At 44.2% G+C, this 23398-nt stretch overlaps 1 protein-coding gene and 2 non-coding genes across 4 annotated transcripts in view; 2 read left to right on the top strand and 1 right to left on the bottom strand.

Moving 5' to 3' along the window:
* Positions 1 to 22783, top strand: part of Brca2 (BRCA2 DNA repair associated) — a 44712-nt gene extending 21929 nt beyond the window's left edge. The window contains exons 12-27 of one of the 2 annotated variants that reach the window (XM_075971528.1): positions 426 to 521; positions 3080 to 3149; positions 3658 to 4052; positions 5639 to 5820; positions 7036 to 7223; positions 8181 to 8351; positions 9101 to 9413; positions 10699 to 10854; positions 10940 to 11084; positions 13174 to 13295; positions 14636 to 14828; positions 15162 to 15325; positions 15416 to 15554; positions 19736 to 19977; positions 20364 to 20510; positions 21938 to 22783. In XM_075971528.1, the coding sequence (XP_075827643.1) occupies positions 426 to 521; positions 3080 to 3149; positions 3658 to 4052; positions 5639 to 5820; positions 7036 to 7223; positions 8181 to 8351; positions 9101 to 9413; positions 10699 to 10854; positions 10940 to 11084; positions 13174 to 13295; positions 14636 to 14828; positions 15162 to 15325; positions 15416 to 15554; positions 19736 to 19977; positions 20364 to 20510; positions 21938 to 22435 (3221 nt within the window). In that variant the 3' untranslated portion in view covers positions 22436 to 22783. The remainder of the gene's footprint in view (positions 1 to 425; positions 522 to 3079; positions 3150 to 3657; positions 4053 to 5638; positions 5821 to 7035; positions 7224 to 8180; positions 8352 to 9100; positions 9414 to 10698; positions 10855 to 10939; positions 11085 to 13173; positions 13296 to 14635; positions 14829 to 15161; positions 15326 to 15415; positions 15555 to 19735; positions 19978 to 20363; positions 20511 to 21937) is intronic. The other variant, XM_075971538.1, reaches the window with a different exon arrangement.
* On the bottom strand, positions 2477 to 2615 carry LOC142842889 (U4 spliceosomal RNA). Its single transcript, XR_012909533.1, has one exon. It is a non-coding gene; the product is annotated as a U4 spliceosomal RNA (small nuclear RNA).
* Positions 12175 to 12305, top strand: LOC142842824 (small nucleolar RNA SNORA36 family). The gene has a single exon (XR_012909485.1). It is a non-coding gene; the product is annotated as a small nucleolar RNA SNORA36 family (small nucleolar RNA).
* Positions 22784 to 23398: the final 615 nt, after the last annotated feature.

Raw genomic sequence — 23398 nt, 5'->3', positions numbered from 1 at the left:
ATGCCATTAGACAATATTCTAATTTCTCTCTTAAGTGTATATTTAATGTCTTAGTGAACCTATTAGGTTAATTCGAAATGTCTCAGGCTAGAAAGAATCTTTTTAAGTATTGAATCAGCTGACACTACATTCATGATAGATGTCGCTTAAGTGGGTGATTTAAACAAGCTTGTGGACTCAGAGTGTCAGAGTTACCATATATCTTCTGATCAAGCCCTGTCATATTACAGAGGGAGGCCTGGAAGTCAGTTCATGACAAGCCACCCTGTCAGAAATAGGCTTACTTCACCAAGCATTCTACAAATGTCCTTTATAATACTTAAACAGTGGTGTTTTGTTTTGTTTCATTGGTTAACACGTTTTAGTTTTAAAAGTGAAATCTAAGCTTTTGAAAGATACAAACATGTATGGAATTTTCTTTCTAGGACAACCGCCAATCAAAAGAAGCTTATTAAATGAATTTGACAGGATAATAGAAAATAGAGGAAAATCCTTAAAGCCTTTAAAAAGTGCTCCAGATGGTAAATTTGTTTTTATTCGTTTCTTTCCTCATCAAGTACTCTGCCTGATGTTCTTAAACTTCTCTCTCAGTTCTTGTGTCTACAGAGTGGTTTGATGTTACACATTTGCCTTATTTGTTACGTGGATGTTTCATCCGTGACACCTAGTAGGGTCCTGAGAAAGCTCTAGTTGCAAAGGGTAGGATGACTGTAAACTTAATGAAACTGGTGACTTAGAGCACCTCACCAAAAATTGGTCTTTTTGAGTCATGTGATCTCGGCTACCAAATGAGATGGGCATTTTTTAGTTCTGATTTGACTCCGTCTTTCAACTCACAGCATATAGTTGACTCCTTTCCTCTTCATCCCCTACAGTTTTCTGACTTTCCTCTTTTTTTTCTTTTTGCCCAACAAGAACATTTATGTAGGGGTGTGTGTGTTTGTGCAGGAGTCTGTGCATGTGTCTGCAGTGCCCCAGAAGGCCAAGGCCGTCAGGTTTCCCAGAGGTGGAGTTGCCTTTAGTTGTGTGTTAGGAACTGAACTCAAGGTCCTATACAAGGGCAGTCAGCACCCGTTTTATTACCCAGCACTATCCACCTTTGTCAGTGACAAAGTCTTACTTATGAGCAAGCGTACAGAACCGGATACAGACTTCTCTAAATTCTACTTGTTGTTGGAAAGCTAAATTTTACCCCAGGTAAACATATCGCTACTGTCCTCCTTGTAGTCCTACCTTATTTCATTTATTTAGGAAAAACCTCGGACTGGTGAAGCGGTTCAGCTGGTAAAAGCACTTACCACCACCAAGCCTGGTGGCCTGAGTTCAGGCCCCTTGATTCCCATTTTAGAAGGACAGAACTGACTTCCCAAGTTGTCCCGTCGTCTTCACCTGCACACCATCATACAGTCACACACATTAATAACGCTACGGAAAATCAGTTCTTCTAAAAGGACTGAAGCCTGCTGAATCCCCAAATCTGAGTAACTAGGTACCCATGGTAATCCTCTGGCCAAACAAAGTAGCTACTGAGTCTCAGCCCAACTGTGAAAATAAACTGTCTTGAGATAAGTGTGGCATTGTAGGAAGATGTACAGGCAATACAGAGTTCTCTTGGTCAGTGAACTGGCGTAAGCAGCAGTGCTGATGATAGCAGGTCCTTTTAAGAGCATTGTGGGTACTCTGTGGTTCCGTAGACGACCCTTGATACCCGCCTTCCCACAGTATAGACGTACGTAATGTCACACTCACAAGGCATATATGGAAACATAAGAAGTCTTTGTAGGTTTTGTTGTTCTATTATAAATCCTTAAAGATGAATCACCATTGGGCTGTGTTCAGATGTCAGGATAATTCTACATGTGCAGAATTGATATTTAGCTTAAGTTCACTTGTTTCCAGCTTTAGGATTTTCTGGGATTTTTTTCTTCCTTCTTCCCTCCCTCCTCTCTCTCTCTCTCTCTCTCTCTCTCTCTCTCTCTCTCTCTCTCTCTCTCCCTCCCTCCCTCCCTCCTTCCCTCCTTCCCTCCCTCCCTCCTTCTTTCTTTAACATGCGTGGGCATTTTGTCTGTATGTATATGTGTGCCTGGTGTGTGTGGAGGCCAGAAGAAGGCATCAGATCCCCTGTAACTGGAGACGGTTGTGAGTCCCCATGTGGGTGGTGGGAATTGAACCCTGGTCCTTTGCAAGAGCAGCCAGTGCTGAGCCATCTCTCTAACCCTCAGTTTTCTTATTCTGTAATCTTACATAAGAACAAATAAAAAATTTGCATAACTCATTCATAAATTCTGTAGAAAGGTATACTTGGAGAGTCTTAAATCTACCCGAGTCACTGTCCGGGCTATCCTCCAGTTTCCCCACCTCTTACTCAGTGCTTTTCAGTTTAGTCTTGTAGACATTCTCTAATAACATCTGTCTGCATTATTGCGCCTTATTTGCTTTTAGGGGGATGCTGGTTTTTGTTTGTTTGTTTTGACAGTCTCTGTAGAGAAATATAGAATTGCTAATGCCAACTATATTTCAAGTAGTCACGCAGGGTATTGGGGAAAGTTTTCAATTAGCTGTAATCATGCCCCAGATAAACCTCACTGACTGCTATGCTGCCACTCTGCAAAGCTAGGGAATGCTGCTTAATGAATATGTAAATGTCTTTCCTGTCCATTTGTGTGGTTACATTTACATTCTTGATCTCCTGGCTGGATCTAGTTTATTCAGCTAATCCCCAATTAGTGAACCTCCTGGAGGTCTAATAGCTCTAAATTACATATTGAGAATGAATACTGTCTAAAGCTTTGCTTCTGAACCTTCATATTAACGCTGGCTGTTAGCTAACTGTAATGATTGCTAACACCACTGTACTAAATTTAAAACTGATTTCTCTGAGGTTTGAAAGGTAGGTTATTTGGCTTATAGTTAAAATTAGTTTGCAAATGAAGTGTATTCAGTAATTCCTTATTAAATATCCATAATGTACATTGAAAACTTCAATGTCTATCAAAATTTCGTGAACATTTACAATGTAATAACAGAAATGACAATGAAAACCTGCTTTTCACTAATGCTGTAGATTGTGGTTTTTTAGGCACAATGAAAGACAGAAGATTGTTCACACACCACATGTCTCTAGAGCCGGTGACCTGTGGACCCTTCTGGTGAGATATGTGTAATTTTTTTTAAATTTTAGTGTAAGTTGGGTAAAATTTAGGAAAAGGGTAAATTTTTGAAAGCTAAGCTCTCTAATTCGTTTAAAGTGTATTAGAAATATGTGCTAGAAAACATATAGATAACGGGAGGAGAGAAAAGAGAAAGGTTGGATTAGAAACTGGAAGAATGGGGCTCCAGAAAAGGCTGAATTACTAGCAAGCAAGCCCCCTGCAGATAGGTGGAGAGTGGGAGAGTGCTGTGCAGGAAGGATGGGCCCTTGCTGATAGTGCACAGCCTGCAGGCTTGTGTGGGAAGTGGGCTGTGGAGTCAAAGGCTGGGTATAAATCTGGAACAGCGAAAGCCTTGAAAACTGCTATTGTTCCTTGGTGTCATCACTCAGGAGAGCACAGCAGTCACCAGAATAGGTTCAGCGGGTAGCCCTGAGGATCTGTGGAAAAGGCAAGCATGTGCATTTTCTGTCACATAGGCCCACTAAGTACTCTCTCCCCAATGCAGCTCAAGTAAAGAGAGGCGAGAAACTCAGAGTCCTCATTTCACTGCACCGGCTCAAGGACATCTGTCTAGAGGGCATCCTGGGCATTCGGCTCTGGAAAAACCTCCAAGCCATCCTACAGCTTCACTCCTGCCAACTCACAAAGTTTCTGCTTCAAGAAATGAAAGGACAAGATGCTCAGCCACAGGCAGATCCACCACAGTCTTCGTCCCCCCTTTCAAGATGAAATCGCAGTTTCACAGAGATGAACATTGGAATAGCAAGAGTATCCATGCAGAGGGAAAGGACCACAAGAGCATAGATGGGGACGGTGAAGATGTGAGTGACAGTGACATTCGTCAGTGTGACAAAAGAAGCTTCCATCAAGAGGCCACAGAGTGTGAGGAAGAGCCTTTAGGTATTGAGTGACATTTGTTTGTCATTTATTTTGTAAAAAGAAAAATTTAATCTTGATTTCTGTGTGTGTACAGGTACAAGAGTCAGAAGACAAATTTGAGGAGTTGACTCTCTCCTTCCATCGCGCATTCTAGAATTTGAACTCAGGTCATCAGGTGTATGCAGAAAGTACTTACCTGCTGGGCCATCTGCTAGTCCTGTTTTTCACCTTTTGATGAGAGCAGTGGTTCTCAACCTTCCTAATGCTGCCACCTTTTAATACAGTTTAGTTCCTCTTGTTGTGGTGATCCCCAACCATAAAATAATTTTCTTTGCTATTGTTATGAATCCCAATGTAAAATCTGTGTTTTCCGATGGCCTTAGGTGACCCTTCTGAAGGGGTTGCGACCCACAGGTTGAGAACCACCAGATTAGCTAGTTCCCCCATTAATGTTATCCTGAGCATTTATTCCCTTAATGGTGATTGATAATTTCAGAACCTTTTTTTTTTTTTTTTAATTTTCAAGACAGGGTTTCTCTGTAGATTTTTGGTTCCTGTCCTGGAACTAGCTCTTGTAGTCCAGGCTGGCCTCGAACTCACAGAGATCCGCCTGCCTCTGCTGGGATTAAAGGCGTGCCAGAACCTTTTTAACACTTCAGATTTTCTGAATCCAAAGATTAGGTTCGAATTGTTCTAATGATTTTTTTCTTTTTCTTTTTTTTTTTTTTTTTCGAGACAGGGTTAATGATTTTTTTCAAAGAGACTTACAGACTCTTGTTTTCTTCTGTTTTGTTTGTTGTTCGTTTGTGTTTTAAACAAAAGCCAGGAGCTAGGAGGCTGGCTCAGTGGATAAAGCGCTTACTGCACAAGTCTGAGAACTTGAGTTCAGATTTCTAGTACCCATATAAAATCAAAGTATGACAGCACACATGTGTAACTCTGGTGCAGAAAGGGCCGAGACAGGAGGATTCCTGGAGCTCTCTGGCCAGCCAGCCAGCCTGGTCAAATTGGTGAGCAGTCAGAGCCTTTATGTCAAAGTGGAAAGTGATAGATTAAGACACTCCATGTTAACCTATGGCCTTCATATGCATGGGCACACGTGTGCACTCACAAGACAAACATAATAATTGTGCAAGGCGAGGCATGATGTGCTCAAGTCTGTAATACCATCGCTCAAGTGTCTGAGTCAGGAACATTGTGAGTTCCAGGCTAGCCTGAGCTACGTAGCAAGACACTGTCTCAAAAAACAAACAAAAACAACTTCCTGTGGCTGTTGTATAAACCCAGCTGTCAGGACACTGGGACAGGAAGACTGCTGGGAGTTTAATGCTAGCTAAGGCGTGAATGAGACTTCCCCAAAAAGTCCAGGACTACTGTGACTGTCTGGAGTTTATTATTTAGTTAGTTAGTTTTGGGGGAATCAGGCTTCTCTGTGTAGCCTTGGCTGTCCTGAAACTAGCTCTGTAGACCAGGCTTGCCTCAGATTTGCAGAGATCCTCCTCCTGCCTCCCAAGTGCTGGAATCAAAGGCATGAGCCACCAGTGCCTAGCCAGGCTGTGCCTTTTAACTCAGCATCCATATCCCTTTTGCAAACTGTCGTTTAACAGATTTAATGGCAAGCCTTCAGAATGCCAGAGACCTACAGAATATGCGAATTAAAAAGAAAGAAAGGCATCATCTATCTCCACAGCCAGGCAGTCTGTATCTCACAAAATCATCCACCCTGCCTCGGATCTCTCTGCAGGCCGCAGTAAGAGGCCGTGTTCCTTCTGCATGTTCTCATAAGCAGGTATGCTATGATACTAACAGCTTTTACAGCCAAGGGAAGCCTCGTGCCGTCAGCTATAATCTGAAATTGTCTTGTGTAGAGAATGAACAAATTACTGCTGATCAAATGAAAAACGATTCTGCTTCCTCCTCCTCAGCCTGCAGTGGCAGCCTCCCTGTTCCCTGCCAGGAGCAGCCTAGCCTCATTGGAGTGTCTGCTACAGCACTGCCGTTTGTGCTTTAGCTCTTGCTTGCTTTGTGGTGTGAGTGCTCTGAGCATTGGAGGAATCTCATCAACCCTGGTTTCAAGTGTGACTGTAGCCCTGCACTTTCTAGAGGTTGTGATGTTTGAGTCTAGTGAAGACTTTACTGTTTGTAGAATATTCCAGAGTAGAAGGCTGGAAGTGACAGCAGTGGTGCTGACAGTGTGGAGTGAAGTTTGTATACTTAGTTTGTATACTAAGAACTTCAGATGGCTCAGTGACAGTTGCCTTCAGCCTCACAGCCCCATTCAGGAAATTCACAGTTGTTTTGTACATCTGTCAGGCGAGAGGACTGAAGCATAGAGAGGGTTAAGTCACAGCCCAAATTTGCCTAATTTGAGTGGAAGTCATGTTCCAATGCACACATGGGTCAGAGCCACTCTGGCCGAAGGAAAATACACTTAGCTGGGCGGGCATGTGTGGGTGAGAGGAAGCTCCTGATAGTACCCTGCACCTTCCCTTCCTCGCCTTTAAGAGAAATTGCTAGCACATCTTGTTTGTATGACATAATGGGTTAAATCCATGGAGCACTTGGTGAATTTGCATGTCTGCCTGGTGCAGGGGCCATGCTAGCCTGTGCTTCATTCAGTTTAGCATATGTCCTGCTGAAGAAGTGCAGCCTGCCTCTGCGGATGGCAGACACGGGCCTTGTGACCGATTTAGCAAGAGGGAGATACAAGAGGAAATAAAAAGTGCAGCCACCTCTTGGATACATGAGCTGTTTACAAACATAGTCTTAGTGTAGAGGGAGTTCATGTTTATGTTTGTGCATGTTTGTGTGTACTTCACAGCCAGTGCTTTTCACATGCTAAGCACACACTTTATCAATGAGCTGTACTCCTGGACCAGTTAACTATTTTATAGTGACTATTTTAGTATTTAAATGGAAAATTCTGGATCAATTCAGTTTTGTTTCTATTCTAGGACTGTATTTGATTTTTATTTATTATCACATTTTTCTATTGTTTTTACAGCTCTATATGTATGGTGTTTCTAAAGAGTGCATGAACATTACCAGCAGAAACGCTGAGCATTTTCAGTTTGACATTCAGAATTACTTTGGTAAAGAAGATGTGTGTGCTGGAAAGGGCATTCAGTTAGCAGACGGTGGATGGCTGATCCCCTCCAATGATGGGAAGGCTGGAAAAGAAGAATTTTATAGGTGCTGTGTACCGGCCTTTACCTGTTCTGTCATCCCTCTCTCCCTCTTTCCTTTTTTTTTTTTTTAATTTTGTTTATATGAGTGCTCTATCTGCATGTACACCTTTATGCTGGAAGAAGGTGTTAGATCCCACTAGAGATGGTTGTGAGCCACTATGTGGGTGCCAGGAATTGAACTCAGGACCTCTGGTTGAGAAGCCAGTGCTCTTAACTGCTGAGCCATCTCTCCAGCCCTCTTTCTCTTTCCTATGACTTTTAAACTAAAGAGTTGCTAGTAATTGTTTTTTGGGTTTTTTTTTTTTTTAATGAGGAATCTTTTAAAGTGTACTTTGGTTCACTAAACATTCGTTTGAAATCTTTTGAAAATTGAATGTGATTTATTCTGGGACTTAATGAAGTTTATTTTTTTATTTATTTTAAAATTGGCTGTATTGCCGGGCGGTGGTGGCGCACGCCTTTAATCCCAGCACTCGGGAGGCAGAGGCAGGTAGATCTCTGTGAGTTCGAGACCAGCCTGGTCTACAAGAGCTAGTTCCAGGACAGGCTCCAAAACCACAGAGAAACCCTGTCTAAAAAAACCAAAAAAAAAAAAGAAAAGAAAAAAATGAAAAAAAATGGAGAGTTTTAAAAAATATGTATCACCACTAAAATTTAAACAGAAGTATTTAAATATCAGTTCATAATTAGCAAATCTCAGTATTTAGACATCAACAACTTAGTTGTACAACATTGACTTACAAGTTTGTACTCACAAAAGCTTACTGCAGGATTTTTTTTTTTTTTTGGTTTTTCGAGACAGGGTTTCTCTGTGGCTTTGGAGCCTGTCCTGGAACTAGCTCTGCCTGCCTCTGCCTCCCAAGTGCTGGGATTACTGCAGGATTTTGTACAAGAGAATAGTGATAGTTGTGAGTCCAATTTTATTCTGTGGTTTCATTGTGTTGTATATTTCTTTGCTCAGGGCTCTGTGTGACACTCCGGGTGTGGATCCAAAGCTTATTTCTAGTGTCTGGGTGTCTAATCACTACCGCTGGATTGTATGGAAACTGGCAGCTATGGAATTTGCTTTTCCCAAAGAGTTTGCGAATAGATGCCTAAACCCAGAAAGAGTGCTGCTTCAACTAAAGTACAGGCAAGTTGAAAGGATGGCAGCAAGTGACTGTCATGCAGTCTGCAGGTCCTGTGTAGCCTCTGACTTCCATATCACAGATAGTGCATGCACCAGTTCTGAGTAGCAGTGCCCACCCCCTTTCACCTTTGTAAATGTGAGTTACTAATTTGATCCATTACTTAAAGATTATTAATAAAACATTTTTGTCTTTAGTATTCTTATTTTAATGATAAACAGTGTACTTCTAGCTATTTTTTTTTTCTTTTGGCTTTTCGAGACAGGGTTTTCCTGTATAGCCCTGACTGTCTTAGAACTCAATCTATCTAGACCAGGTTGGCCTTGAACTCTGCCTGACTCTGCCTCCCAAATGCTGGGATTAAAGGCATGCATCACCATGCCTGGCTTGATGAACTAATTTTTTAAAAATATTTATTTATTGTGAGTACACCTGGGTCTACCCATGTGCTCATATGCGTGTGTGGATGTACCCTCCTGTATGTATTCATGGAAGCCAGAAGAGGGTGTCTGGTGTCCCCCACTAGCACGCTCTGCCTATTCCTTTGAGGCGGGGGCTTTCCCTGAACCTGGAGCTTATGTTTTCCCTCAGAGCTGGGGTTACAGGCATGTACTCTACGCCAGCTTGGTATGTACGTGCTGAGATCTAAACTCTGGTCCTCGTGCTCATGCCACACTTAACTGCAGTCAGTGGCTTGGTTTAGAGTGAGACCCCAGGCTCCAGTGCCTAGGCAGCTTTGTCGTCTCGTTTTCAGATACGATGTGGAAATCGACAACAGCAGCAGGTCAGCTCTCAAGAAGATCCTGGAGAGGGATGACACGGCTGCAAAAACGCTCGTCCTCTGCGTTTCTGATGTCCTTTCACCACGCACAAGTGGACCTGAAGACACTGTCGAGCTCACAGACGGATGGTACGCTGTCAAGGCCCAGCTAGACCCTCCCCTTGTAGCTCTGGTAAAGAGCGGGAGACTGACTGTGGGCCAGAAGATCATTACCTACGGGGCAGAGCTAGTGGGCTCCCCAGATGCCTGTGCACCTCTGGAAGCCCCAGACTCTCTTAGGCTAAAGGTAAGTTAAACTATCGTGCACTCCGGGCCAGAGCCCGTTATATTCTAGAGAGGTAATTCACTGAGAACGTTGTATTTACTTTTGTCATAAAGGACAGCATATCTTGTCAATGCACTAGTAATGGAAGAAGCAGATTGCTCTAAGGGGTTTGCTGGCTAGGGGAGGCAGAGCTATTTCTTGAGCTAAATGCAGCTGCAGTTATGGAATAAGAGTCGAGTTTAGGCACCAGTACTTCTGTCTCCTCCTTCCAGCACTGGCATTACAAGTGCCTGCCGTCACTTCTGGCCTTTTCACAGTGGCTCTGGGGATAAAACTCAGATCCTCATGCATACAGGGCAAGCCATCTCCCACCCTCTAACAAGCATTGATGCTTTGTAGCAAAAGTAAGTGAACTTGAGTGCATGAGTGCATGCATTTGTTGCATGTATGTGTTGCTAGGGAGTCAGACCCTGCACGTGTAGGCAGGTGCTCTGTAGTAGATAACACCCCAGGCCCTACAGTAGAAACATTCTTGAGGAGTATATATTGAAGTATTTTCCCTTTTATATGGTTTTTCTACTTACTCACTATTTATTTATTTATTTATTTATTTATTTATTGGTTTTTCGAGAAAGGGTTTCTCTTTGGTTTTGGAGCCTGTCCTGGAACTAGCTCTTGTAGACCAGGCTGGTCTCGAACTCACAGAGATCCGCCTGCCTCTGCCTCCCAAGTGCTGGGATTAAAGGCGTGTGCCACCACCGCCCGGCTTACTCACTTTTAAAATCTTTATCAGTCATCTTCATGAGATATTTAAAAGTTAATTTTTTTTTTTTTTTTGATTTTTCGAGACAGGGTTTCTCTGTAGCTTTTGGTTCCTGTCCTGGAACTAGCTCTTGTGGACCAGGCTGGCCTCGAACTCACAGAGATCCGCCTGCCTCTGCCTCCCGAGTGCTGGGATTAAAGGCATGCGCCACCACCGCCCCGCTTAAAAGTTAATTTTTTTAAAAAAGTTTTTCTGTATTCTGAGTATGAGTGTTTTGCCTGCCTGTGTACCGTGTGCATGCAGTTCCCTCAGAGGCCAGAAGAGGAAATTGGATTTCCTGGAACTGGAGTTGTGAGCCATTAAATGGGTGCTGGAAACTGAACCCAGGCCCTCTGCAAAAGCAGCAAATGTTCTTAACTGTTGAACCATCTGTTTAATACACACACACACACACAAGTACATACTCTTAAATCATCCCAAAAGATTGAAAGTTGTAGAGTAGAATTCAGTATGTCTTTAACTTTTCCTCTTTAATGTATGCAGATTTCTGCCAACAGCACACGGCCCGCTCGCTGGCACAGCAAACTGGGGTTCTTTCGTGATCCCAGGCCTTTCCCCCTGTTCTTGTCCTCACTGTTCAGTGATGGAGGAAGTGTTGGCTGTGTGGACATCATTGTTCAGAGAGTGTACCCTTTACAGGTATGATATGTTTTGAAACTTACCATGTAATTTCTTTCTCTGGAGAGAATCTGAATGTTCCTTCCTGTTTTTAATACATTGTCAGTGGGTGGAGAAGACAGCATCTGGATTGTACATATTTCGTAATGAGAAAGAAGAGGCAAAGGAAGCAGTGAGATTTGCAGGGGACCAGCAGAAGAAACTGGAGGCCTTGTTCACCAAAATCCAGGCAGAGTTTAAAGACCATGAAGGTAAAATGGGCTTCTTATTACAAATTGTTATTTCTCACAATACTTTATAATTATGTGAATTCTTATTGAGTAATTGATTCTTTTTTAATTCTGCGTCTATTTTTTTTTTTTACTTACAAAATACCACACATATACAGAAATGAAAATTGAACTGACTCTGGTTGTCATTGCTTCTTTGAGAACAGAGAACGGCGAAAGATGACAGCTATTGTCTCAGTATTTTTCAGGATCCTTAAATAAGTGCCTTCTTGCCAGGCAATGGTGGCGCACGCTTTTAATCCCAGCACTTGGGAGGCAGAGGCAGGCGGATCTCTGTGAGTTCGAGACCAGCCTGGTCTACAAGAGCTAGTTCCAGGACAGGCTCCAAAAAAACCACAGAGAAACCCTGTCTCGAAAAAACCAAAAAAAAAGTGCCTTCTTTTCTCCTTTATTCTTCCCTCCCTCCCTCCTTCCCTTTCATTTAGAGGCAGTATCTTACAAAGTTGATCAACCTGGCCTTGCACTCACTCTTCCTCCTGCCTCGGCCTCCAGAGTAGCTAGGGTGCAGGCCTGAACCCCAGGCATGAATTCATACATTGAATTTGAGTATCTAGGAATCCTTGGTGTTAGGAGAAGGGTGGCCAGGAGGAGTCAGCCAGACTAGTGTCTTCCAGGTTGCTGTCAGACTTCTTCCCAGTGTTCTGTCCAGCTATGCACCAGCCTGTGTCATTGAGGTTCTGAGTTTCCGAGGAACAAACCTCCTGAAATTACTAGGTAGGACCTTTTCCACACATGGACCTCAGTGACCAACTCATCATCTTTGTGTGTAAATGACTTAAACTTCCCTTTTCTTCCCTTTTATTTTCTTTATCTCTTTCTTTCTTTCTTTCTTTTTTTTTTTTTTTTTTTTTTTTGGTTTTGGTTTTGGTTTTTCAAGACAGGGTTTCTTTTTCTCAGTGTAACAGCTCTGGCTGTCATGGAACTTGCTCTGTAGACCAGGCTGGCCTCAAACTCACAGAGATCCGCCTGTCTCTGCCTCTCGAGTGCTGGGATTAAAGGTGTGCGCTGCCCTTTTCTAATCTACTTTTGTGTTACTAAAGATTTTGTTTTCTTCCAAAGTGTTGAGTTCAGTTCAGGGCAGCTTCCCTGTTCTGTTAATTAAACTTTGGGACATTGAAGTTGGCTGAGGGGAATGACTGAATAGAGAGTATTACTCTATTCGTATACTTCTCATCTACACAAATAAGATGATGGATGGATGGATGGATGGATGGATGGATAGATAGATAGATAGATAGATAGATAGATAGATAGATAGATAGATAGATAGATAAAATTTTTAAAAAATTCTTATTTTCAGCTATTTCCTCAGAATTTTCTGCAGGTATAAAATGTGTGTATCTATAGAGAGATCAGGGGACTGGAGAGATGATTCAGTAGCTAAGAGTGCTTCCTGCTCTTGCAGAGGACCTGAGTTCAGTTTCCACCCACACCACCTATAGCTCCAGCTCCAGGGGATCCCATGCCTCTTCTGGCCTTCATGGCACCCCATCCCAAGTGTCATGCTTTCGTACAAGCACATACATCACATACTAAAACACAAATTTTTAAATCAAAGATTAGACTTCCACTATCTTATTTATTTAAAATAATCACCAGGCTATACTGTTTTCATGAATAAGTAAATCAGCATAAGAAACAATTTCTTTAAATTACAAATTAATCTCATTACATAAACCCCTGTGTGTGACATTTTACCTGAGACTGCCTCAGTTTCTTCTTTTTTTTAAACAAGGAAGCTTTTAGTTAGATAGGTTGTTTTTAAAATAATTTTTAAATTTCATTTGTTCATTGATTGTACATCCATGTCACAGCACATGTACAGACATAAGGGACAACTTATGGTCAGTTCTCTCCTGCCTAGTGGGCTCTGGGGATTGAGCCAGATCGGTAGACTTGGTAACTGGTACCATTTCAGCTGAGCCATCATCTGCCCTTGGTGGCTCTTGATTATCTGTTCTCCCTCCTCTGGATGTTTTTGCTTGACTTTGTAGTTTTCACTCCAAAGTTTTGGGTTTAGCTAATCAATGCTGCTTCCTCCTTTCCCTAGAAGACACAGCACAGCGGTGTGTGCTGTCCCGTGCACTCACAAGGCAGCAGGTGCATGCTCTGCAGGACGGTGCAGAGCTCTATGCAGCAGTTCTGGGTGCATCCGACCCCGATCACCTTGAGGTGAGGAAGAGCCAGGGACGAGCTTCAGTCCCCAGGCCTGTGGGAAGCTGTACTCATGCCGGCCATTATAGCAAGTCCGTGTTGAAATGCTGCATCTTTCAAAAGGGTGACTTCTGGGACAAATGTTTGATTCTGTATCAGATAGAGAATGAAAGGTTTTATGAGTTTCATATATTAAAATAACATGATTTAAAATGCCAGGCAAAAGACCAGAGAAATTGACTCAGTGGGCAAAGGCTCCTGCCGCCAACCCTGACAGCCTGAGTTTGATCCCTGGGACCCACATGGTAGAAGGAGAGAACCAACTCCTTCCAGTTTTGCTCAGACCTCCGCACACCTAAAATAAATACTGTATTTATCTATATAGATAGATATTGTATTCTTTTTAATGCAGGCAAAGCTTTCTTTTTAGCCAGATGTGTGGCACATGTCTGTGTTCCAAGCAGTCTGGGGACCAAGAGGCAGGATGGCAAGATGTGTGCCTGGGATACACAGCCAAATTCTGTCTGGAGAGATGGCTTAGTGGTTAAGAATGCTCAGAGCTCTGGGTGGTGGTGGCACAAACCTTTAATCCCAGCACTTGGGAGGCAGATGCAGGTGGATCTCTGTGAGATTGATTCGAAGCCAGCCTGGTCTACAGAGCAAGTTCTAGGACTGCAGGACAGGCTCCAAAGCTACAAAGAGAAACCCTATCTCAAAAAACAAAAAAAGAATGCTCAGAGCTCTTGTAGAGGACCCGAATTGGGTTTCCAGCACCCGTGTTTGGCAACTCACAACTGCCTATAACTGCAGCTCCACCTGCACACATAAAATAAATAGACGAACATACAAACACTGTAAAAATTATATCTCCTGCTCCAAAGATGAACTATTAAATTATTAAACTAATTGATTGCACAGGAGATAAGGATAAAAAAGCCATTGAGCCAGCCCTCCTATGTCACCTGTGTAGTCACTGATTGTCTCTGGGCTTCACCTTTGTCAGCTCCATTGTTGAAATAATAGCAACAAGTCATGGCATGCCTGTGAAGATCAAGTCGGTTAGCACGTTTACCAGGCATAAATCCGTTGTTCCGTTATTTTCCATTCGTGTCAGACATTTGAAATGTCGGTGTGCTGGTTATGGTTAGAAAACACTAAGTATTAAAGATTTGGCTCTAGGGAGGTCTGTCACAAGGACACATAGGCAGTTTGAGGTCCCTGGGAACACTGTGTGGTAAAATGATTAGTACACAGGCAGGTGGATGGATCTCTTGTATGTTGTTCTCATATAAGGCAGCCCAGCTAAGGTAGGCAGGACTGCTCTTGTGGCTGCTCTCTGATGTTTTAACTGCTCACAGGGTTGTTTCAGTGAAGAGCAGCTGAGAGCCTTGAACAACCACAGACAAATGTTGAACGATAAGAAACAAGCACAGATCCAGTCAGAATTCCGGAAGGCCTTAGAGTCCGCTGAGCAAGAGGAGGGCTTATCAAGGGATGTTACCACGGTGTGGAAGCTGCGCATTACAAGCTACAAGAAAGAAGAACAATCATGTAAGTATGCAAGGTTTTTGTTAAGTTAAAAATTGAGTTTATGCTGGGCGGTGCTGGTACGCACCTTTAATCCCAGCACTCTGAGTGATTCTCTGAGTTCAAGGCCAGCCTGGTCACAAAGTGAGTTCCAGGACATTCAAGGCCACACAGAGAAACCCTGCCTGGGGGTTGGGGGAGTGAACTTACAAATGATAAATGAAATGTAAAATTCATGTAGACCGAGTGAATAAATGGGCTGTGAGCACCCACAGCGCATGGGCATCTTGGTCTTTGTTGTTCACATGTTTCCATAAATGGTCACCGGTTTGCCTTTGTGTCCTGTTCTCTGTGCAGCTCTGCTGAGTATCTGGCGCCCATCAGCAGACTTACACTCCCTGTTAACGGAGGGAAAGAGATACAGAATCTATCATCTTGCAGTATCGAGATCCAGGAGTAAATTTGAACGAACTAGCATCCAGTTAACAGCTACGAAAAGAACTCAGTATCAGCAGCTACCGGTCTGCACCTCTCCTTACACATCTTCCTTTGGATAATGCAAGTGCTTCCCCGAGTCTCTGCACGCTGATGGTTTGTTCTGTTTCCCCTAGGCTTCCCAGGAGACCTTACTCCAGGTGTACCAGCCCCGGGAGCCTCTTCACTTCAGCAGACTGTTGGAGCCAGCCTTTCAGCCTCCTTGCTCTGAAGTGGACCTCGTAGGGGTTGTTGTTTCTGTTGTAAAAGCAGTCGGTAATGTACATTGTGTTTAATGTAGCTTTCTGTTGATTCTCTGGAAAAGCATTGCCTTTCAAGCTTTGAAACTTACGTAGTGGAGCTACACTGATAAGCTTGCTGAGCGGTGATGTGAAAGTAATCTTTGTGTTTATGTATGTGTATTTTTCTGTATGTGTGTGGGTATGCCAGCATGTATGTGGGGGTCAGAGGACAACCTGTACGAGTCTGCTCTCTTCTCCCATGGAGCCCAGAGGTCAGACTTGATGGTAAAGAACCTTTACACACAGACATCCTCTTGGCCCTTAGCCTTCCTTTCTTTTTCTTTTTTTTTCTTTCTTTCTTTTTTAGTAATTATGATCAAATAATTATATTTAGTGAAACATTTAAACCTCTGATCTCTTCAGCTTTTAATATTCTCCAACATCTTGTCTGGATTCTTCTCTTATTTGTTTGTTTTTGTTTGTTTTGTAGGGGCTCCCAGTGCTGGGCAGGTGTTCTACCACTAACTCTGTCCCACCCTGTTGTTGTTCCTAATTTCTGGCTGGCTTTCTTGTCTGTGGGTTAGAGGGTAAAGACGTTACACGGGGAAGAAAACACAGACACGCAGAGGTCCCACGTGGGTGCACTTTTAATGGGGGAGGGGTAAGAGCAGGCAGGTACAGGTGTGCGGACACAACAGGAGAGGCGGGGAGAAAGGGAGAAGAGAGAGAGGGCTCTTGGCGACCCTCGCCTTTTAACGAGGAATGCAAAGGCTTCTGGGAATGTGTCCGTAGTCCAGGGGGAATGCTGGGAGCTGTAGTTCCGCAAAGGAACAACACCTGTTTCATTTCCTACTGAAGTTCTGCAGAGGTCTCTGTGTAGGCACAAGCCTTCCAGATGTTTCGGCCTTAGCTCCTGTCTCTCCCATTGCACTTCAGCTCTAGACCCTTCCTAACAGGAGCAGTGTCCACTCCTCTCCCACAGCAGCACTCGGCCTTCGGCTTCCTTTGTCCCTGGCACTCCTCAGCTCCCAGAGTGTACCACACCCTCATGCCCCTCTGGGATGTAATGCTGTAAGGGCAGGGCACTGCCCCCTCCTAGAGCAGACATGATGTAGCGCAGGCTCTTCAGTGTTTGCTGCCACTGTCCCCAGTCCTCCCTTCTCCGGCAGCTCACTGTGCTTTCCCTGTGTTTTGTTGAGTCCTCTGGAAGAGCGGTGCCCTCAGCTCAGCACTTCCCAGCCCTGACACGGCTCCTGAGCAGTTCTCCTTTGTGCCGCGCACTCAGGGCTTTTTGCGTTTCTACATCTGCACATCCCCTTCTTAGCAGCCCTGCCTCAGGGCAGCACATTTATTTCTGGCTTTATTTGGTTCTTTTTTGTTGTATTTTCTGTCTTTATCCATTATGATCACAGGCAGCCCTTTTGTCCTTAATTTTGCTTTCTGCAGACACTGTGTACATCGTTGTCATTTCTCAAGCCGGAATCTGTCCCCTTGTGATGTGTGCTGTCAGTTTCTTTCTTTGGTCCTGCTGTCTCCTTTCCATCTACAGAGTGATCTGCTTGTTATCTCCAATCCAGAGGTTTTTGTATTGACTGTATGGTCTAAAGTTCTATAGCAGAGCCACTTGTGAAAATTTTAGGCATTTTCTAATTTGGGGGAATAGGGGGTTCCTTACGTTCTGTCTTTCTCTGTACTTGCTCACCTTCCCCTCCCTCTTTCCTTCCCTCCCACCCTGCTTTCCTGTGTTCATCTGATGTAGGGCTTTTCTCTGACTCTTTGTTAACTAAGCCACATTGCCATTTCGTTCCTTGTCATCGGGTCACACTGTGTCTGCACACATTTGATTGTTATAGAAAGTGGGTAACTTATTGGTGCATCCCATCAATATTTATTGAGAAATTGTTACATGCCAGGTGCACAGCAGATAAGAATCCCTTCCCGGAGCACTCTGGTGGGAGGAGGAGATTACGAACAACAAAATAGCATGAGTGCCAAAGGGAAGAAAGGTGGGGAGGACAGAGTGCAGAAGAGACGTCATTGGCATTCGTGTTGGACTGGGAGAGCTCCAGGAAGGCTGTGCCGGGCAGGAGCTGTTAGCTTTGCCAGAGGAGCGAGAGAGGCAGGGAAGCGCCAGGTGGTGTGTGTGGCGTGTGTGGAGGTCAGAGGAGATGCTTCTTCCCATACCCCTTGATGTAGGGGCTGGGGACTGACCTCAGACTGTCAGTCTGCACAGCGATTGCCTTTACTCACTGAGCCATCTTGCTGGAGCCCTTGTATATATTTAACTTTAAAGGGTGATAGGAAGAAATGGGAAGGTCTCAAGTAGAGGAGGGACAAGACAGGCTTTGGCTTTTTTGCATATCACCTGAACTATCACATTGGAAATATAGAGGGTGTGAGTACAAACAGGGACTCCAGGAGGAGGCCATGGTAAGAATCTAGGCAGGGGAGGATGGTGAAGCAGACAAAAGCCATGGGCGAAGGGAACAGCAGACTCTGGTTACACTCTGAAGGTGGAGGGACAGTGTGGGGTGTCCAAAGCTATGGAAGACTGGAATTACTCCTTGCTGAAAACTTGAAAACAACCCATGGGAAGCATGGTTTGCAAGTACAGTCTCAGCCACATGAGAAACTTCGGAGATGTGTTAGGCCAACCGCTGTGTTCACAGACATCTGCTCAGGGCAGTGGTCAGAGCTGAGGATTCAGATTGAGAGCCATCGGTACACCAGTGAGGAGCAAAGCCATGAGGCGGAACGAGAGCACTCTGAGGGTGAGGGTACTCGGAAGAGACAGAGGACTCAATTTGCGCACCTGGATGTTGAGGGATGGGACAGATAGAAAGGAGGCAGTGTGTCTGGAGCACTGGTGTGAGGTGAGAACCAAGACTTGGTAGTTGGCTTTGGCATCATGGAAGAACCCTTTCTGTGAAGAGAGGGAATGGCTGTCTGAGTAGAACAAGGGAGCAGAGGACTAGAGAACAAGAGAAGGAAAAGAAACGTGGTTGTTAGAATCATGATCAGGAGAACAGATTCCAGATGAAAGTGTGGCAGGTGCACTGAGGGCACCCTGTGATGAAGAAGCTAGTAAGAGAGTAAAGCCTGACACTGGGAAGTCAGCACATGACACCTGTGTCCAGACATGCTGTGATGAGACACGCCTTAGCCAGTAGCAGACAGGCCAGAGCACATGGGGCCACAAATGCAGGAGGTAATGGAGAGGTAGAATCTGCTTCAAACAGGCAGGAAATAAGTGTCCAAGGAAGTAGAGGGGAGACTGACCTAGGTACATCCCAGTGCCTGCCCAGGCCCACACCAGCCTAGCTCTCAACAAGCCTCCTCTATTTGCTGAACACTTCTTTGCTGCCAGTTCATCTGTGTTTCCTGCTGCAGTCCTGAATCAACCCACTCTGGTTCCTTTTCAGTGGGAAACACATTGTAAAACTAAGGTCTCTTATTGACCGTAAGAGTCAGAGACACAGAGAAAGCTGCCCTTGGAGAAGTGTCTTTCCCTCCTGAGCAACTCCTGTGTCTGGTCCTCCTTTGCCCCTCCAGGCCTCACCTGTTTAGTTTCTTGTTCAGCCTTCCTCTTTTCTTGACTCAAAGTACTAGAGACATGTATGTATTTTCTGTCCCCTTCCTGCTAGGCAGGGTGACACTGGAGCCTTTCTGGTGTGCCTTTCCTAGTTAGCACTGTCTTGGGATTTTCTTCATTCTTTTCACAGCTGCCTAGGAAACCGTCACACGACGGTGGGTATGGGTGCAACTCAGCTACCCCTGTGTGTGAGCTGATTAGGGTTGCTTCCAACGTTTTATAACTGCAGACCAGTACTGCAGTGCAACTGTTATCATGACCCTTGTGTTAGCATGACCCTTGCTCACATGTATTTTCATATTATCGGGCATCTGTCTTTTGCGTGGGCTGCTAGAAATAAAAGAATGGTGGATAGAAAAATAAGATGTACATAGCTTTGCCAGGCAATGCCAAGTTCTTCTCCAGAAGGCCAGATCAGATCTATACTTCCACCAGCAGTGTATCTGCTGCTGCCCCATGGCCTCAGAATGTTTGCCAGTGAAGTTGTAACATCTTAAGCAAAGGATTTTCATTCTGGAAATTCCATGCTTTCTCTAAACACAGGGGTTTTGTCAACTAGAACAAACAAGTATATCATTATCCTAGCAATTGTAAAGATAATGATGACTTACATTTCATTCTAGGTCTTGCTCCTTTGGTCTACCTGTCAGATGAGTGCCTTAATTTATTAGTGGTAAAGTTTGGGACAGATGTTAATGAAGACATAAAGCCACGTGTGCTAGTTGCTGCGAGCAACCTCCAGTGGCACCCAGAATCCAGATCAGTAGTGCCGACTTTATTTGCTGGGAATTTTTCCGTATTTTCCACCAGTCCAAAGGAGGTCTACTTTCAGGAGAGAGCCAACAGAATGAAGCAAGCTATTGAGGTAAGATCAGAAAGTAGGAAGCAGAACACAGTTTTAGCCCAGTGTTTCCACACATGAGCACGTGCTCATTCATGCCCTCCTTCCCTCACCCTCTTAGGGAGAGTTGGTTTTACGTTGATGTGCACGCTTGACAGGTGCTATCAAATTTTCAGTGTCTGACCAGGCATGGTGGCACATGCCTGAGATTCCAGAACTTGAGTGTCATCCTCTACAGAAAGAACCGGGCCAGCTAAAGGCTAGCGAGACCCTAGCTAAACAACGAACAAACAAAAATGTGGCTCATTCTTTTGTTCTGAATGTTTTATTTCTAAAAGAAAATACTTTCCAAGAACATCAGTGTGTGAATTAGCAACTCAGGACACAGCTTTTCCACTTTATTCTCTTAGAATATCGATACATTTTACAAGGAGGCAGAAAAGAAGCTTTTACATCTGCTTAATGGAGACAGTCCCAAACGGTCTACCCCGACTAAAGACTCCACTCTGCTGGCTTCCACCTGCCCTGCTGCAGAACCCACTCCCACAGGTAGTCAGGTAAGTTATCAGTTTGAGAAATGACTTTGGGAAATAACAGGTGTCTGGCACGCCCTAGCAAATGTGAGGGGTAACTAAGCTGTATTTAACCTGTGGCTAGCTTGCTGTAGCTGCTCTGTGTGGAGATTGTAACTTGTGTGTTGAAGTGTGAATGTAAAGCTTTGGGAGCAAACTACATGGTTGGCACTCCAAGGACATGTAGTTGAAAAGCCTTTTGCCTGGTCCTGTTGCTAGAAGAGCTGCCCATACATACCGTTTGCTAGCTGTTGCATTGTTTCTCAGGCCGGTTGGCTCATTAAATCATGGTAGGTGTCTGATTGCCAGGGTCGAGAGGACAAGTGGCCCTGTACAGCACCCTGACTCAATAAAGCAATCCTCACTCAGTACAAGAAAAGCCACTGTTAAGAGTTAGACTGGCAGAGCTCCCAAGGTCCCAATGAGGAGCAGAAGGAGGGAGAACATGAGCAGGAAGTCAGGACCGCGAGGGGTGCACCCACCCACTGAGACAGTGGGGCTGATCTATTGGGAGCTCACCAAGGCCAGCTGGACTGGGACTGAAAAAGCATGGGATAAAACCGGACTCTCTGAACATGGCGGACAGTGAGGGCTGCTGAGAAGCCAAGGACAATGGCACTGGGTTTTGATCCTACTGCATGTACTGGCTTTATGGGAGTCTAGCCTGTTTGGATGCTCACCCTCCTAGACTTGGATGGATGGAGCGGGGAGGACCTTAGACTTCCCACAGGGCAGGGAACCATGACTGCTCTTTGGACTGGAGAGGGAGGGGGAGGGAAGTGGGGGGAAGGGGAAGAAAATGGGAGGCGGGGAGGAGGCGGAAATTTTTAATAAAAAAAAAGAGACTGGCAAAGAAAGAAGTTGAACAGTTGCCAGTGACTCGGAAGAAAAGAAAGGTGTTAGAACAGGCAGGGTCAGCTGTGGCTCAGCAGATAAAGGTGCTGTGGCTGAGCCTGATGTTGATCTATGTGACCCACCTGGTGGAGTAGGAAACCTTCACAGGTGTGCTGGAGCATGTGAGTGCTCACGCGTGCACACACACATGCACATTACATGTACACACACTAATAAGGAAATATTCAGAAAAGAGGGAGGAAGAAGTAGAAGTTAGAGTATGTTCTTAAAATGATTCTGAAAATCTGTCTCTTTAGCTTTGTAACTATTGGAAAGTTAAAGCAGAAATGATGTGTGATTTGTTTTTAATTTTGTTTTCCTTTTCTAATCATTTTTATATTCTTTTGTGTAAAATTATTTCCTATGGGATGGGAATAACAGCATGAAATTTTTTGACATCTATCCTTTAACAATTGGATAAGAAAGTGGCCTCTGTATTTTTTTAACAAAAGGTTAAATTTTATATTGTTTATATATAAGTACATATTATGATAGGCTCCTTTTTTATGTTTTGTTAGAGGTTTTCACCTAACAGTGAGCAAAATTATCAAAGTCCATTATCACATTGCACACCAAAAGAGAAGTCTACACCCCTGGCTCAGTCAGCCCAGCCAGCTTCAAAGTCTTGTTACGGGGAGAGAGAAATTGATGACCCAAAGACCTGTAGAAAAAGAAGAGCCTTGGATTTCCTGAGTCGGCTGCCCTTACCTCCCCCGGTGAGTCCCATCTGTACCTTTGTCTCTCCGGCTGCACAGAAGGCTTTTCAGCCGCCACGGAGGTGTGGCTCCAAACATGCAACAGCTAAGAAGAAGAAAGAGCCCGGTTCCCCTCAGAGGACACCATGTCAGAAGGCCAGCGGCGTTTCTCTTTTGGAATATGATTCAGTAGCTGATGAAGAGCTTGCCTTGCTCAGTACCCCAGCCTTTTTACCTGGCTCATCAGAAGGAAATGAACAAGCATTTCCTGGTGACTCCACAAGGACCCCTGTACCCCAAAGACAAAAAGACCCCAGCTAGCACAGAGGCCAGACCAGCATAGAGGACGCAGATGCAGGAAGGAGTCTATCTCAGGGATTGCAGAGGTGACTACTGCCATGAAAAATTAGCTGTTGAGTCTTAGCCTCCCAGTTGGTAAAGTGTGTGCAGTTCCAAGCTGCACGTTTGTGAGACAAGACACAAAAGACAGCACATTGCTGACGGTCTGTTTACTGTATAGATGTTCCGCCTGGTTCTGTATTTATGTAACTATTCAGATGTCTAAAGCTGGCCAGATAGTAACTAACTTAAAGATCTTTGAATCTTTGTCCTTGGATTTGATCACTACAAGCATATTTTACATGCAGAATAAACACACCTTTGCTTTTTGTTTGTGTCATTAAAGTTGAGGTCTCTAAGCACTGTTACTTTACTAGATAGTTTGTTTTAGTTTGGTTTCTGTTTTTAAGGTTTTTGTAGGTAACTCCTATGACATAGTGTTCTTTCACACGTGCTTGGTTCTGTCGGATAAACACACGACAGTTGTGTCTACTTCTGGCCAGTTATTTATTGACAGCAATAGGAACCTTCAAAGTCACTCCTTTCTATACTCTCTCACATTAAATTATTCCAGCTAGAAATCCAGCCAGACATAATCGTGCACACCTGTCGTCCCTGCACGAGGTAGAGGCAATACTGGGAGTCCAGGTCATCCTTCACTAACAGCAGGTTCCAGCTGCCTGCTGTGTCGCACCTTCCCGACCACAGCACCATCTACGGGCAAACGCTCTCACTGCACTTCAGCCTTCAAGTGTTCCATCCACTCTTGTTAGTGATTTAAGGATTGTTCATAAAATAATTTTGTCTTCGTGTCCTAATCATTTTTCTGGAACCCCAACCTAGAGCAGAGTAAATGAGTCTTACATGAATGAGAATGATGCTATTTAACCTTTTTGTTTGTTCTTTCATTTGAGACAGGGTTTCTCTGTGTAGCCCTGGCTATCG

Source organism: Microtus pennsylvanicus, chromosome 1, assembly GCF_037038515.1.
Source record: "Microtus pennsylvanicus isolate mMicPen1 chromosome 1, mMicPen1.hap1, whole genome shotgun sequence".
Taxonomy (NCBI): domain Eukaryota; kingdom Metazoa; phylum Chordata; class Mammalia; order Rodentia; family Cricetidae; genus Microtus; species Microtus pennsylvanicus.
Note: the sequence above shows the minus strand (reverse complement) of the source record. Positions and strands in the feature narration are given on the sequence as shown.